The following is a 12,964-nucleotide window of genomic DNA, read 5'->3' as shown; positions in this document are numbered from 1 at the left end:
TCATTTAGAATGGAATCAGTGGACAGGGGAGCTCTCACGATGCGCCACTGCCCCTCCTCAACTGCTGCCCTAGCAGTAAGAAAGGAACAAGTCCCAGCAGGGGAGGAAAGGCTCCCCTGGCAAAAGCCCAGCCAATGAGAAGCCACTATTCTTCCAACTCCCAGTTTGCTCCAGGAGACTTTTTATTTATAAGAGCTTTCCCTACTTCCCCTTTTCCTCTATAAAAGTGTGTTCCTGTCCTTTGTTCTGCAGACTTGCCTATGGTTTTGCCACAGCTTGCTTGTCCCTCACTATAATTCTCTGCTTTTGCTGAATAAACCCATATTCGCTGGTAAAACAACAGGCAAATTTGTTTTTAAGGCTCACATTACCTGGTGATCAGAAGTGGAATCCAGAGAAAACCCCCAACAATGCCAAAGCTGGTGCGGAAACAAACAGGTGCCCATACCCACAGAGTCCATTGGACTCCCTGCTTTCTTGCCAATCCTGGGGTTTGAGGGTAAGATTTCTCCAGGATTCAAGTTCCTCTCTCTCTGTATCTGAGCTCTTCAGGCTTTATTTGGGAATCTGTCTTAAAGACTGGCTTTTTTTTTTTTTTTTTTTAAATGAGAGTACTCATTGACTCCTTTACAGAATTGGACTGTTTCTGTTACAACCGTAATGACCTTTAGTCCAACTCCTGTTTAGAACCAATTGTCCCTGTTTAAATTGTACCAGTCTGTGTTGACATTCCTCCCGACTCATTTTGGGATTGGACTATGCCTGCTGGAAATGCACTAGCCTTTGGTCTGACTCCAGTTTGGGACTGGACTGTTCCTACTGGAAACATACTGGCTTTCGGTCTGATTCTTTTGGAACCAGGCTGTTCTGTTCAAACTGTGGTGTTCAGGAACTTTTCTCTTTACAGAAAAACATCTAAAAAATGGGAATCCAGTCATCAAAATGCTTTGAGGGTACCTGGCCCCTACTTGGACTCCAGCTGCTTTATGTTTTAAAGTGGATCCGTCTGCGTGCACATTTATGACTAAATGGACTGAGTTAACCAAAAGGAATTTAGAATTTCAATGGCCAACAAGGAGAAATTTTGATCTCCCCAAACTTGTTTTACTCAAAAGCAAGCTAGAGAGCACAGTTCCTAAAAACACAAACAAACAAACAAACCTAAATAGGATACCTATTTTATCCATTTATTTGAGAATGAGAGAGTATGAGAGAGCACACGTGCATAGGAGAGGGGCAGAGAGAGAATCTTAAGCAGGCTGATGCCTATTTAGGTGGTACCCTGAGACTTCTGACTCCTTACCAGGATCCTGAATTCGTCTCTTAGTAATAATCAGTAACTTAACTGATGCAACAAGTGAACAAAGTCAAAATGGTTTCGGAGACCTCTTTTTCTGCTCCCCTACCTTCTTTGTTTCCAGACTCAAGGCAGCCACCTGGTGTCAGGCCCCCCATCAGGTGCCACTTTCCTTTATTCTCACTGCCAAACCTCCTTTTTCCCCTGAAATGTTCCCTGCTTCCTCTCCTGAACCTACTAAATCCTGCCTCTTTAAAATGGACTCTTCTGAGGATCTACAGAAACTCCAAGTTTCTCATGTTCCCAGCACCAAGGGAACTATGTAAGCCACACTTAAAGACTTTTCTAAAGTGACTGACGATCCCCATAAGCTTGCTATTAAATTTAACCTACTTATTCAAACTTAGCAATCTAGTTTCTCAGATTCATATCCATTAGTCCACATGCTTATTTGTGAGGGCCACACTGGATGAAACTAGCCCACTGGGAACATCCTGAAGGATAGATATTTAGAGAAACAGACTCCTAACTTTTGGCAAGATGCTAGAACACTTGCAAGAAATCCGCACTGAGCAGTGACAGTAGCTTTTCCTAAGCCCGTTGATGGGAACAAAATTCAGGCCTGCACACAAAAGCCTGATGAATCTCCTCATGGCTACTATAATAGACTCCAAATTGTTTTCATTTTTTTTATTATTTTTTAAATGTTTATTTATTTTTGAGAGAGAGGGAGAGACAGAGTGCGAGCAGAGGAGGGGCAGAGAGAGGGAGACACAGAATCCGAAGCAGGCTCCAGGCTCCACACTGTCAGCACAGAGCCTGACCTGGGGCCTGAACTCACGAATCGTGAGATCATGACCTGAGCAGAAGTCGGACACTCAATGGACTGAGCCACCCAGGCATCCCAACTCCAAATTGTTTTTTAAAAAATTCTGGTTTTCTTCTAGATGCTGAATCCACCCAGGTAGCATTGAACTCTATGTTCATTAATGACCTGAAGTGGGATGTTTCTTCTTTAGTTGAAAGGACCAAAATGAAATGGAAAACTACGTTCACTCCAGATTGGACTTGGCAAACCAGGTCACTGGCATCCTAGGTGGGTCACCTGAAAAAAAGACCGCTAAAATTCTCAATTTTCAACTTTGGCAAATGAAGGCTCCTAAACAAAACCCAAAACCTCCTAGTTTCTGCTGTTATTGCAATGAGTCAGAGCATTAGAAAAAAGACTGTTAGAAACTTAAGCTCTCCAAGCGCTGTTAGCCCCCTAGGGAGTCTTTCCAATGTCCTCCTAAATCCCCATTATGTGGCCCCGAAGGACTACAGGGGTTTGTCCCAATCCTCCCTCTTAACTGGCCTGGAGAAACCACTTTCCAGAAGGACTACAGGGGTTTGTCCCAATCCTCCCTCTTAACTGGCCTGGAGAAACCACTTTCCAGACTGGGAACGAATCTCTGTCTGTAGTGACGCCAGAGCCACACTCTTGGTGCTGAGTGCCACTGCTGTAAAGCAGCCTCAGCCTCAAGAGCGCCAAAACAGTTCAAGTGGGGGGTGGGGGTCTCTGATAAATCTCAACAGGTTCCCATCTCTGACGCTACTCCCTTTTGTCTAGGCCCTTTGAGAAATAGGCCCCTTTTCTCCTTAGTTCCTCTACCTCTATTCACTTACTGGGCCTGGATTTCTCACAGAACTATCATGCCAGAATCTCCCTCTCCCCAAAGGGGACATAATTCTAGAATTGGACAACAGTAATCAAAATAGCCAACCAGGGGGATGCAATGACACTTCCACATCTTTCATTTGCTCCATACCTGACTATAGCTGCATCTAGGGACCCTGATTATTTGTTCCTACCGGATTACCTACCATCCCCGTAATGGGCAAAATCCTTAACTGATATGGGGAGAATCCCAAGTGCACCTCCCCATGAAGATTCAAAGAGATCCCTCAAAACCTCTCTGCAGAATTAATCAGTAGCCTGTAAATGAAGAAGCCCCTCAAAGCACCAAGCCCTTAATAGATTATAAGGCTCACGGCTTCACTAGTTCCCTGTAATACTCGTATTTTATGTGTAAGAAAATCCAATACCCAAGGATGGAGGTTTGTCCAGGACCTAAGAGCAACAAATACCATTGTTTTCTCTCGGCATCTTGTTGTTCTCAACCCTTCTATGCTACTGATATCCATTCCTAGTGAAAGCAAATTTTTCACAATTTAACGATGCCATGCATTTTTGCATTCTAGCTGGTAGGAATAGCCAGTATCTTTTTGCCCTCACTTGGGAAGAACAGCAGCACACCTGGACAGAAATACCCCAGGGTTCTGCAGAGTCCCTCTTACTTTTCACAAACCTTAAAAGATGACGTGGATGAAAGGAAGTTTTCTGAAGGCTCTACTTTGTTAAAATATGTAGATGATTTCCTTCTCTATACCCCCTTCTCAAACCTCTTCACAGGAGACAGCATCCACCTGCTAAAATTTGTGGCCTTAAAGGGATATAAAGACTCCAAAGTGGGGTGGGGGTGGGGGCAGGGAGCAGTTTGCTCAAATTTAGGTTTGATACTTAGGGCACCTGATCTAAAAGGAAACGTCATCTAGAATGGAATCGGGAGGCAGTTGGGGGAACTCTCCTGCCCTCTCACTTCTCCTCAACTATAGACCCAGCAGGAAGAAAGGAGCCTGGCAAGTTGATAGTATTTTAGGTACTACTTACTAACCTCATAGGAGGAAGAAAACCTTTCTTCCTGCCCTGGCAACAGCCCAGCCAATGAGGGACTGCCATATCAGCCAATGAGAAGCCACTATACTTCAAACTCCATTTACTCCAATGGCCTTTTTTGTTTGAACAGCCTTTCCAACTCCCCCCAACCCCACCTGCCACTCCCTGCTCTCCTCTATAAAAGAGTGTTCCCCTCTTTTGCTCTGTAGACTTGCCTATGGTTTTGCTGTAGCTTGCTTGTAAAAGGATTGCAATTCTCTGTTGTTCCCAAATAAACTCCTTTTTGCTGGTAAAATAATTGGGAGATTTATTTCTTTCAATTTTTTTTTTAATGTTTATTTATTTTTGAAGGAGAGAGAGAGACAGCATGAGCAGGGGAGGGGCAGAGAGAGAGGGAGACAGGGAATTTGAAGCAGGCTCCAGGCTCTGAGCTACCAGCACAGAGCCCTTCGTGGGACTCAAACCCACAAAGTGTGAGATCATGACCTGAGCCAAAGTCAGATGCTTAACCGACTGAGCCACCCAGGCGCCCACGGCAGATTTATTTCTAACACGTTCAAGTTGTTTTCTTCCTTCCCCCACACCCAGCAGGCTACTTTCAGAAAGTAGGAAAACAGGGGGTGCCTGGGTGGCTTAGTCAGTTAAGCGTCTGACTTTGGCTCAGGTCATGATCTCATGGTCTGTGAGTCAAGCCCCGCGTCGGGCTCTGTGCTGACAGCTAGGAGCCTGGAGCCTCGGATTCTGTGTCTCCCTCTCCTTCTCTGCCCCTCCTCAACTCATGCTCTATCTGTCAAAAATAAATAAACGTTAAAAAAAAAAAAAAAGAAAGAAAATAGGACAACAGGGCAAAAAGATTATCCTTCCCTACACCTTTCCCTTTTTTTCCACATTCTGTACCCTGTGGGTGGGTGGGCTATTCCTGGGTCTTTCTCACAGGCTCATTTAGCCACAAAAGATTTGAAAAGGCCATACACCTCGATTAAAAATATAAACATAAAGCACTAAAATATGACACTGACCCTTCCTTCCCTTATGTTTTTGAATCCTCTGCTGTCTTTGACAGCTTTGATTATCATACCAGGGTTTATTTCTTGAAGGTCTCACATATAAGACTCTATGCTTTTTCCAATATAATCCAGTGGTTCATACTGAGGCACCAAAAAAGTCATCCTCAGCTCTGCACTTGTTGGGATGAGAAAATGCTTAGCGGTAGACAGAATTTACTGGAGAATGGAAATTTTTTTTCCTCTGATTTTGATAGGCTAGGAATGGGCATTTTAATCATGGGGTATTTCCATATTTGTCCAGGGTCAAAGGCAAATATGTAATACACAAACTTGAAAAAAATAATTGTCTCAGAAAAAATAAAGGCCTCAGAAGACATCACTTAATTTTTTGTTCATTATTGTCATTTTTATGAGATCATTACATAGAGAAAAATCTCCCTAAAGGTCAAAGTCCATTTTGACCATTTGATATTTACTCACGTTGGTCCAGAAGGAGGATAGGTTGATTTTCTGCAATCTTCTGTCCACTAAAAAAAAAGAAAATTAAGTTTCAGAAAGTCACAAATTGAACAGGCAATTTGAAAAACAGTCAAAAGTCATGGCGACAAAAAACAAGCATGGTTTGCCCTTTTATATCATTTCAATACCTCTTAAAAGTCTTCTCCTCCCATGAAAATTTCTAAAGTCTCAAACTGAAGTACATTTTCAGTCTTAATTCAGTTTGCACTAGTGCTATAATGTGGCTTCTATGTTGCAAACACACTGAGTAAAGAGGAAATGTAAAAAGTAGATGGACACGTTCATGTCTGATAGGCTGACTTGTGAGGAACAGTGAATTGCCTGACAAAATATGCTACCGCTTGAATTTATGAGCTAACTCCACTGTGATAGAGATTTGCATCGCAAACCAGATTTTCAGGACACACTGCATAGGCCCTTCATAATCTGGCCATAATTTACCTTCTCCGATTCATTTCCTGGCACTCGCCCCACCATGTATAGTCACATGCAACCACATCCTCTGATCGCTCACCTTTCCCTGCCCCAGCAAGCTGTTCCTGCTGCCTAACATGCCTTTTTTTCCACCTAGTGAACTCTGGGCTTTAAATTCTAAGATCCAGTTCAAATACTGTCTGTTTTGTGAAGTCTTCCTGTACTTCTCATATGAACACAGCTATCCTCTCCTCTACCTTCCCCATGGCACCGAGCCCAGCTCCATTACTGTAGTTATACACTGCAGTGTAACTACTAATTTTCTCTCTCCATGACCAGATTCTGTGCTCCTTGAGGTGAACGTGGCTCCTATCACTGAGGCCAGTCAGTGAATGAATGAGTGAGACGGTTTCAGGGAGAAGTGTTTTAAGCTCGGTAGCAAAATAAAAGGAGCTCTTAACATAAAATGAGAAAAGTCCACACGGATTTATGATTCTTTTATTACTAATTCAAGATAGCAAGCATGTTTATCTCCTCCTCTCCACAGACCCAATATTGTAAAAGTAAAATAACTTTTTTTATAAAGAAGTACAGGGGCGCCCAGGTGGCTCAGTCAGTTACGCGTCTGACTCAATTTTGGCTCAGGTCATGATCTCACAGTTTGTGGGATCGAGCTCCATGTGGGCTCTGTGCTGACAGCGTGGAGCCCACTTGGGATTCTCTCTGCCCCTCTCCCCCTCTCAAAATAAACATTAAAAAAAAAAGAAGTATAAATCCACAATAAGAGGTGGAATAGGGAAGGGAACTACTAGAACTAAAGTATGAGCTCAGAAAATACACCTGCAGCAAATTTGTGTAGGAACGTACATCTAACATCTTATTTTAACTTTTTTTTTTAATTGAAGTATAGTTGATACACAACGTCACATTAGTTTCAGGTGTACAACATAGTGAACCCACAATTCTATACGCTGTGCTATGCTCACCACAAGCTACCATCTGTCGCCATACAAACTATTACAATACCACTAACTATATTCCCTATGTTGTACGTTTCATCCCTATGGCTTATTCATTTCATAATGTCTTAATTTTTTACAGTAAGGACGTATATAATATACCCTGACATTACCTGTGATGCAAACATTAACTTTCTAAATAACTTTACTACAGTATAAGTTTCTCATCAAAGTGCTCAAGTTTTGCCTTGTAATTTTAGACTGAATTCACTAAGAAACAGCAGTGAGCACCAAATGATCAGAAGCTAATCCAATCATTAGAATTTAAACTGTTTCTAAATTACTACAGCATAACATACTAGATAATAAATAATAGCAATTTGATATTGAATTATTATATTATTATATCAATAATGAATTATTATCAAGTTGGCAAAAGCTAATGTCCAAAGCCATTCAATGTTCAGTAACAGTGGTTGACAGTGGTTCTTGTTCGCAACAATTTTGGCCCGCAGCACAACTTCACCGCTGTTAACCTATCTAACTACTACGAATACAGTAGTTTGGACATTTAGCGTCTATGTCTTATAAAAATAAAAAAAAAATGATAATGGTTAAGTCTACGAAAGCAAAAGAAGTTCATAGTTGATATTACTGGTTTCATTAGCACATGACAGATTCAAATATTTTCCACAAAGTGCCTTTCAACCAGTAATATAATTAATAACCACAAGCTTGAAACAGCTTGCATTTTCACAAGCTTTGAACATCTGTCCAGCTAAGCTTTGTCTCCTCTGCACATATTTTTACCATTGTCAATTGTTATACAAAATAACAGATTCCATTTCAGGTCTTATTGAATTACCAAGTTCTCAAGTTCTTTGAAAGCATCCTTGCCTATAGTTGTTCCATGCAGACTATTCATTTTTCCTTTAATTTATAACATTTATTGGGGCGCCTGGGTGGCTCAGTCGGTTAAGCATCTGACTTCAGCTCAGGTCATGATCTCATGGTCCGCGAGTTCGAGCCCTGCGTCGGGCTCTGTGCTGACAGCTCGGAGCCTAGAGCCTGCTTTAGATTCTGTGTTTCCCTCTCTCTCTGCCCCTCCCCCACTCATGCTCTGTCTGTCTCTCTCTCTCTTAAAAATAAACATTAAAAAAAATTTAACATAAAAAATAAAAAATAAATTTATAACATTTATTTAGGCAAAAAAAAAAATTCCAAAACAAAACTCTATACACACAACATTAACACCTAAGTGATGCCCTGATGTTAATTCAGTTTCAAATTGGCAATGGTGCTTTAATAAATAGCAATAACTGGTCAGTATCAACAACTGGGAATCAATTTGCCTTATTCTTTAATGGATATGGATGTTTCTGTCAAAGTCCTGGAGAACTGTTCTCACCTAAAGGCTAATAGTGCAACACAATTTTTTCAGGATGCATTTCTTCTGCAGCAATCAAATGTGATTTCATTAACTTGCCATTGGGAAATAGTTTTCCTTGCTTTGATAACAGGTGAGCTACTTAAAGACCTACTTTGACTGCAGCCTCATTTGCTTTTTAAAATTTGTAAATAAATTCTGCTGTGATGAGATACTCTGCTTTAAATTGTCTTGTTTTTCTGATCATTTTTTCCTATAAGATAGGAATACTGTGATAAGTGCTTAATCATGCCAAGTTGATGTATATTTTATTCCTTCAGCACAACTCTAGATGTGCTGTCATCTAGTTGAGTGACAAGATAATCCCATTCTCTACTTTGCCTCAAGGACACAACATTTGAAGCCCACTTTTCTTGTTTCGACATGATAGGTTTGCATTGGTAACTTTCTTTTTTTCCCTAAAGATTAAAATAACACAACACATCGATGGGGCACCTGCGTGGCTCATTTTATTTAAGCATCCGACTCTTGATCTTGGCTTAGGTCATGATCCCATGGTTAGTGGGGTCAAGCCCTGCATCAGGCTTGTGCTGACAGCATGGGGTCTGCTTGGGATTCTCTCTCTCTCTCTCTCTCTCTCTCTCTCTTCTCTCTCTGTGTCTCTCTCTCTCCTTCTGTCCCTCCTTCCCTCCCTCCGTCTCCCTGGTCTGCTTAGGATTCTCTCTCTTTCTCTTTGCCCCTCCCCTGATGGTTTTCTTTCTCTCTCCCTCTCAAAATAAATAAAACACACACACACACACAAAATAATAACAACATGGTGCATTGATACATGTGGCACTTACAATGCTGTTGAGTTCAAAGCGCATGCATGTCACCTAAGTGTGCCAAGCAACCGGGAAAAGCCCCAAGTGCACTGTACCCAGGCTCTGCTAGACCACTCAACTGTTGTAATGCTAAGCAGCCACAGACAGTAAGCAAACAAACAAGTGTGGCTATGTTTCAGGACAACTCTGTTTATGGGCACTGACACGTGAATTCCGTATCATTTGCACATGTCACAAAATATTAATCTTTTGATTTTCCCCTTCCAATTTTTCCAGAAATGTAAAAACCATTCTTAGCTTAAAAAAAACAAAACAAAACAAAAAAAACAGGGGGCAGGATGCATTGGGCCAGCTGGCTGCACTCTGCCAGCCACTGCTGTAAAGCATGAACACCTATACAACCTACCTCTGTTCTTCCTACACTGTTTTTTGTTTCTTTAGAGGAAAACCCTTTGCGGTGGTGTGTGTGAAAAAAAGAAGGAGATGGAGAGAGAGATTGTGTGTGTTTAGTTTTCTGCCCAGTGATAATGCCATATGTGGTGTTGTACGCAGTGGTCAGGATGGCAGTTATTTCCTGTTTACCGACCCCTCAATTTAACTCTACCTTCATCCTCCTTTATTATCTTTATAAGACCCTCCAGAATAATTGCCACTCTGAGCCAGGAGCCTCTTGGCGCTCTCCTTTTCTCACAACAGCTTCTTCTACTTTGTCTCATCAGCCAACACTCCTCCATTCACTACCTACATACCAAAAATTAATTAGAAGTGCCCCAGATGCAGAGTCCTTAAAATCACACATGGACGGACTTCTGCAGTACTTGGCCACACTTAGCTTTCCTATGGCTGCTGTAACAAATTACCACAAACATAATAGCTTAATATAACACAAATTTATCATGTTATAGCTCTGAAGGTCCGAAGTCTAAAATGGGTCTGACGCTCAGAGCTCCCTCAGGGACTCTAAGGCAGAATCTGTTTCCCTGACTTTTCCAGCCTCTAGAGATCTGCATTCTTTGGCTTATGGTCCCTTCCTCCATCTTCAAAGCCAGCAGCACAGCATCTTTCTCTTCTCTGGCCTCCTGCCTCCCTCTTATAAGGACCTCTGTGATTATATTGGGCTCTTCTGAATAATCCAGTATAAAGTCCTCATCTCAAGCTCCTTTACTAAATCATGTCTGTAAAGGCCCCTTTGCCATAAAAAGCACATACTCACAGCTTCTCAGGACCTGGGCATTTTGGGGAAGCTATTATTCATCCCATCCATACAAAAGAAACTGTCAAATATGACATATAGTAAAATCTCAATACAGAGCAGGAACAACATATAAACATTTGCAATCAATGTGGGACACTAATCCTGAATTCCAATAAGCAAAATGCCCATCCTATAAGAATTCAATTCTTCTCATTAGTAGACCTATGTTACAAAAAAATGTATTAACTTGCTAATATATTTTCATCAACAGAAAATTTGTGGCAATATAGAAATTATGTAAGTACCTACATAATATCCTTTATTTGTCTCTTGGCTCAAAATGCCTAAAAGATTTACTTTCTGGCCCTGCACCAAAAAAAAAGTTGAATGACTCCTGCCTGAGAGTAAAGGTCTCCTTTTTTTTTTTTTTTTTTTTTAATGTTTATTTGTTTTTGAAGGAGAGAGAGAGCATGAGCAGGGAAGGGGCAGTGAGAAAGGGAGACACAGAATCTGAAGCAGGCTCCAGGCTCGGAGCTGTCAGCACAGAGCCTGAAGCAGGGCTCAGACTCATGAGCCGTGAGATGATGACCTGAGCTGAAGTCAGGTGCTTAACCAACGGAGCCACTCAGGTGCCCCTAAAAGCCTCCTATTCTAATATTTAGGCACAAAGAAAACAAATTAAAAACAATCTAACTAAAATATACTCCAATAATTTAAGGAACAGAAAAAAATAAATAATATCAAATAATTACCAGTTTCAATATTCTGATTATTCACAATTTAAGGAACAGAAAAAAAAAAATATCAAATAATTACCTGCTTCAACATTCTGATTACTCAAATAGTAACCTCAAGAGAAAGCCAATATATTGTTATATCCATGAAACAAGAGCAGAATGATATGAAAAAAAGGTGACCCTAGTAATTAAAAGCATAACTGCTGAAATAAAAAGACAGGAAAGTAAAGGTGAGAAAATCTGTCTTAGAATATAGAAAATATCATACAGAAAATACAGGAAAAATAAAATAAAATAAAACCACAGGAGGAAAAAAAAGATAAATGTTTATAAAATCAATATGTGGGGTCTAACAACTGATTAATAGGATTTCCAGAAAGAGAAAACACAGAAAACAAAGGGGAGGAAATTATGAGTGAAATTATGTAAGAAAATTTTCTAGAGCTGAATGGAGATGTGTCTTTGAAATAAAAACGCCTACTGATCACTCAAAAAGTGACTGAAAAAAAGAACCTTCAGTCAGACACATTACTGTGCTATTTCAGACATAAAGAATAAAGACAAAAAACATAAAAGCCTCTACACCTAAACTGGGGTGTGGGTCCTACAGAAGAATAAAAATAACACTCCCATCAGACTTCTCAACAGCTATATGAATGCTAGAAAAGAGTTATGCCATTATTTCCTTGGGAAGGAATTAATTTCAAACTAGAGTTTTACAGTTCATCAAGCAATGATCAATTTTTATATTTAAATAAAATCTTTGATTTTAAGTCATTGCAAGGACTCAGTTTACCTCCCACACATTATTTCTTAAGTTACCTCAAGACGTATTCTAGGAAAACAAGGAAGTAAACCAAGTAAAAGAAGGAACAGAATCTCAAAATAATGATTCCAACTTACAGAGTCGTAAAGGTGATGGAGGGCTCCAGGATACAGGTGTCTAGAAAGGGGGACTCCATGGGGCGCCTGGGTGGCGCAGTCGGTTAAGCGTCCGACTTCAGCCAGGTCACGATCTCGCGGTCCGTGAGTTCGAGCCCCGCGTCAGGCTCTGGGCTGATGGCTCAGAGCCTGGAGCCTGTTTCCGATTCTGTGTCTCCCTCTCTCTCTGCCCCTCCCCCGTTCATGCTCTGTCTCTCTCTGTCCCAAAAATAAATAAACGTTGAAAAAAAAAAAAAAAAAAAAAAAAAAAAAAGAAAGGGGGACTCCATACAGTAAACTGTATGGTTTAAGGGCTGGAAGAACTTGAGGATAAGGAGAGAAGCATAGAACAAAGCATAAGAACAAAAAACAAACAACAACTAGAAACTAAAGGAAGAAACTGTAGCATTGGAAAAATATGGTCCCTATAAAAAGAAACTCAGTAGGTTTCAAGAATAGACACAATAAATACTGAGATAATAAGTCAGAAGCTGAACAATATACAGTCAGGATGGCATAGGTTTGGTTTCTTCTTCTAATGACAAAAAATGAAAATAAAACAATGAGAAACCCCAAGGGAAAAAATTTGTACAAAAATGCCATGGCATAAACATGAAGCAAACTAAAATGTGGCATGAATATGAATATTTGGCAGAAAGTATAGTTGAATATACTTTCAGGGCCATTAGAGTTTTGGCTTCCGAATTATAGAGAAGGAAATGAAATCACAGCACACTAGGCAATAACCAATATTTACAGGTCATACTTCTTTAAACTGTTTACTATTTCCATTTTTTAAAAGGAGATATACAAAGAATGGATGACTCAATTACAGTTACAATTATGTTATTAATGTTTACTATGCAAGAATAAAAGTATATAGAACTGAAGAAGGGAGAAAAAAGTTAGAGGGGTCAAGGATGTCCATGTGTACCACTTGAATACTGTGCTACAGTATCTAGCCAGAGCAAGTAGGCAGGAAAATAAA

At 40.4% G+C, this 12,964-nt stretch overlaps 1 protein-coding gene across 1 annotated transcript in view; it reads right to left on the bottom strand.

Moving 5' to 3' along the window:
- The window catches only part of ASAH1 (N-acylsphingosine amidohydrolase 1), a 50,992-nt gene that overhangs the window by 20,706 nt on the left and 17,322 nt on the right, over positions 1 to 12,964 (bottom strand). Inside the window, exon 2 of the mRNA XM_043559916.1 lies at positions 5,501 to 5,547. Coding sequence (XP_043415851.1) covers positions 5,501 to 5,547 — 47 coding nt within the window. The remainder of the gene's footprint in view (positions 1 to 5,500; positions 5,548 to 12,964) is intronic.

This window comes from Prionailurus bengalensis, chromosome B1 (assembly GCF_016509475.1).
Source record: "Prionailurus bengalensis isolate Pbe53 chromosome B1, Fcat_Pben_1.1_paternal_pri, whole genome shotgun sequence".
NCBI lineage: Eukaryota > Metazoa > Chordata > Mammalia > Carnivora > Felidae > Prionailurus > Prionailurus bengalensis.
The sequence above is the reverse complement of the archived record's forward strand: the minus strand, read 5'-3'. Positions and strand labels throughout refer to the sequence as shown.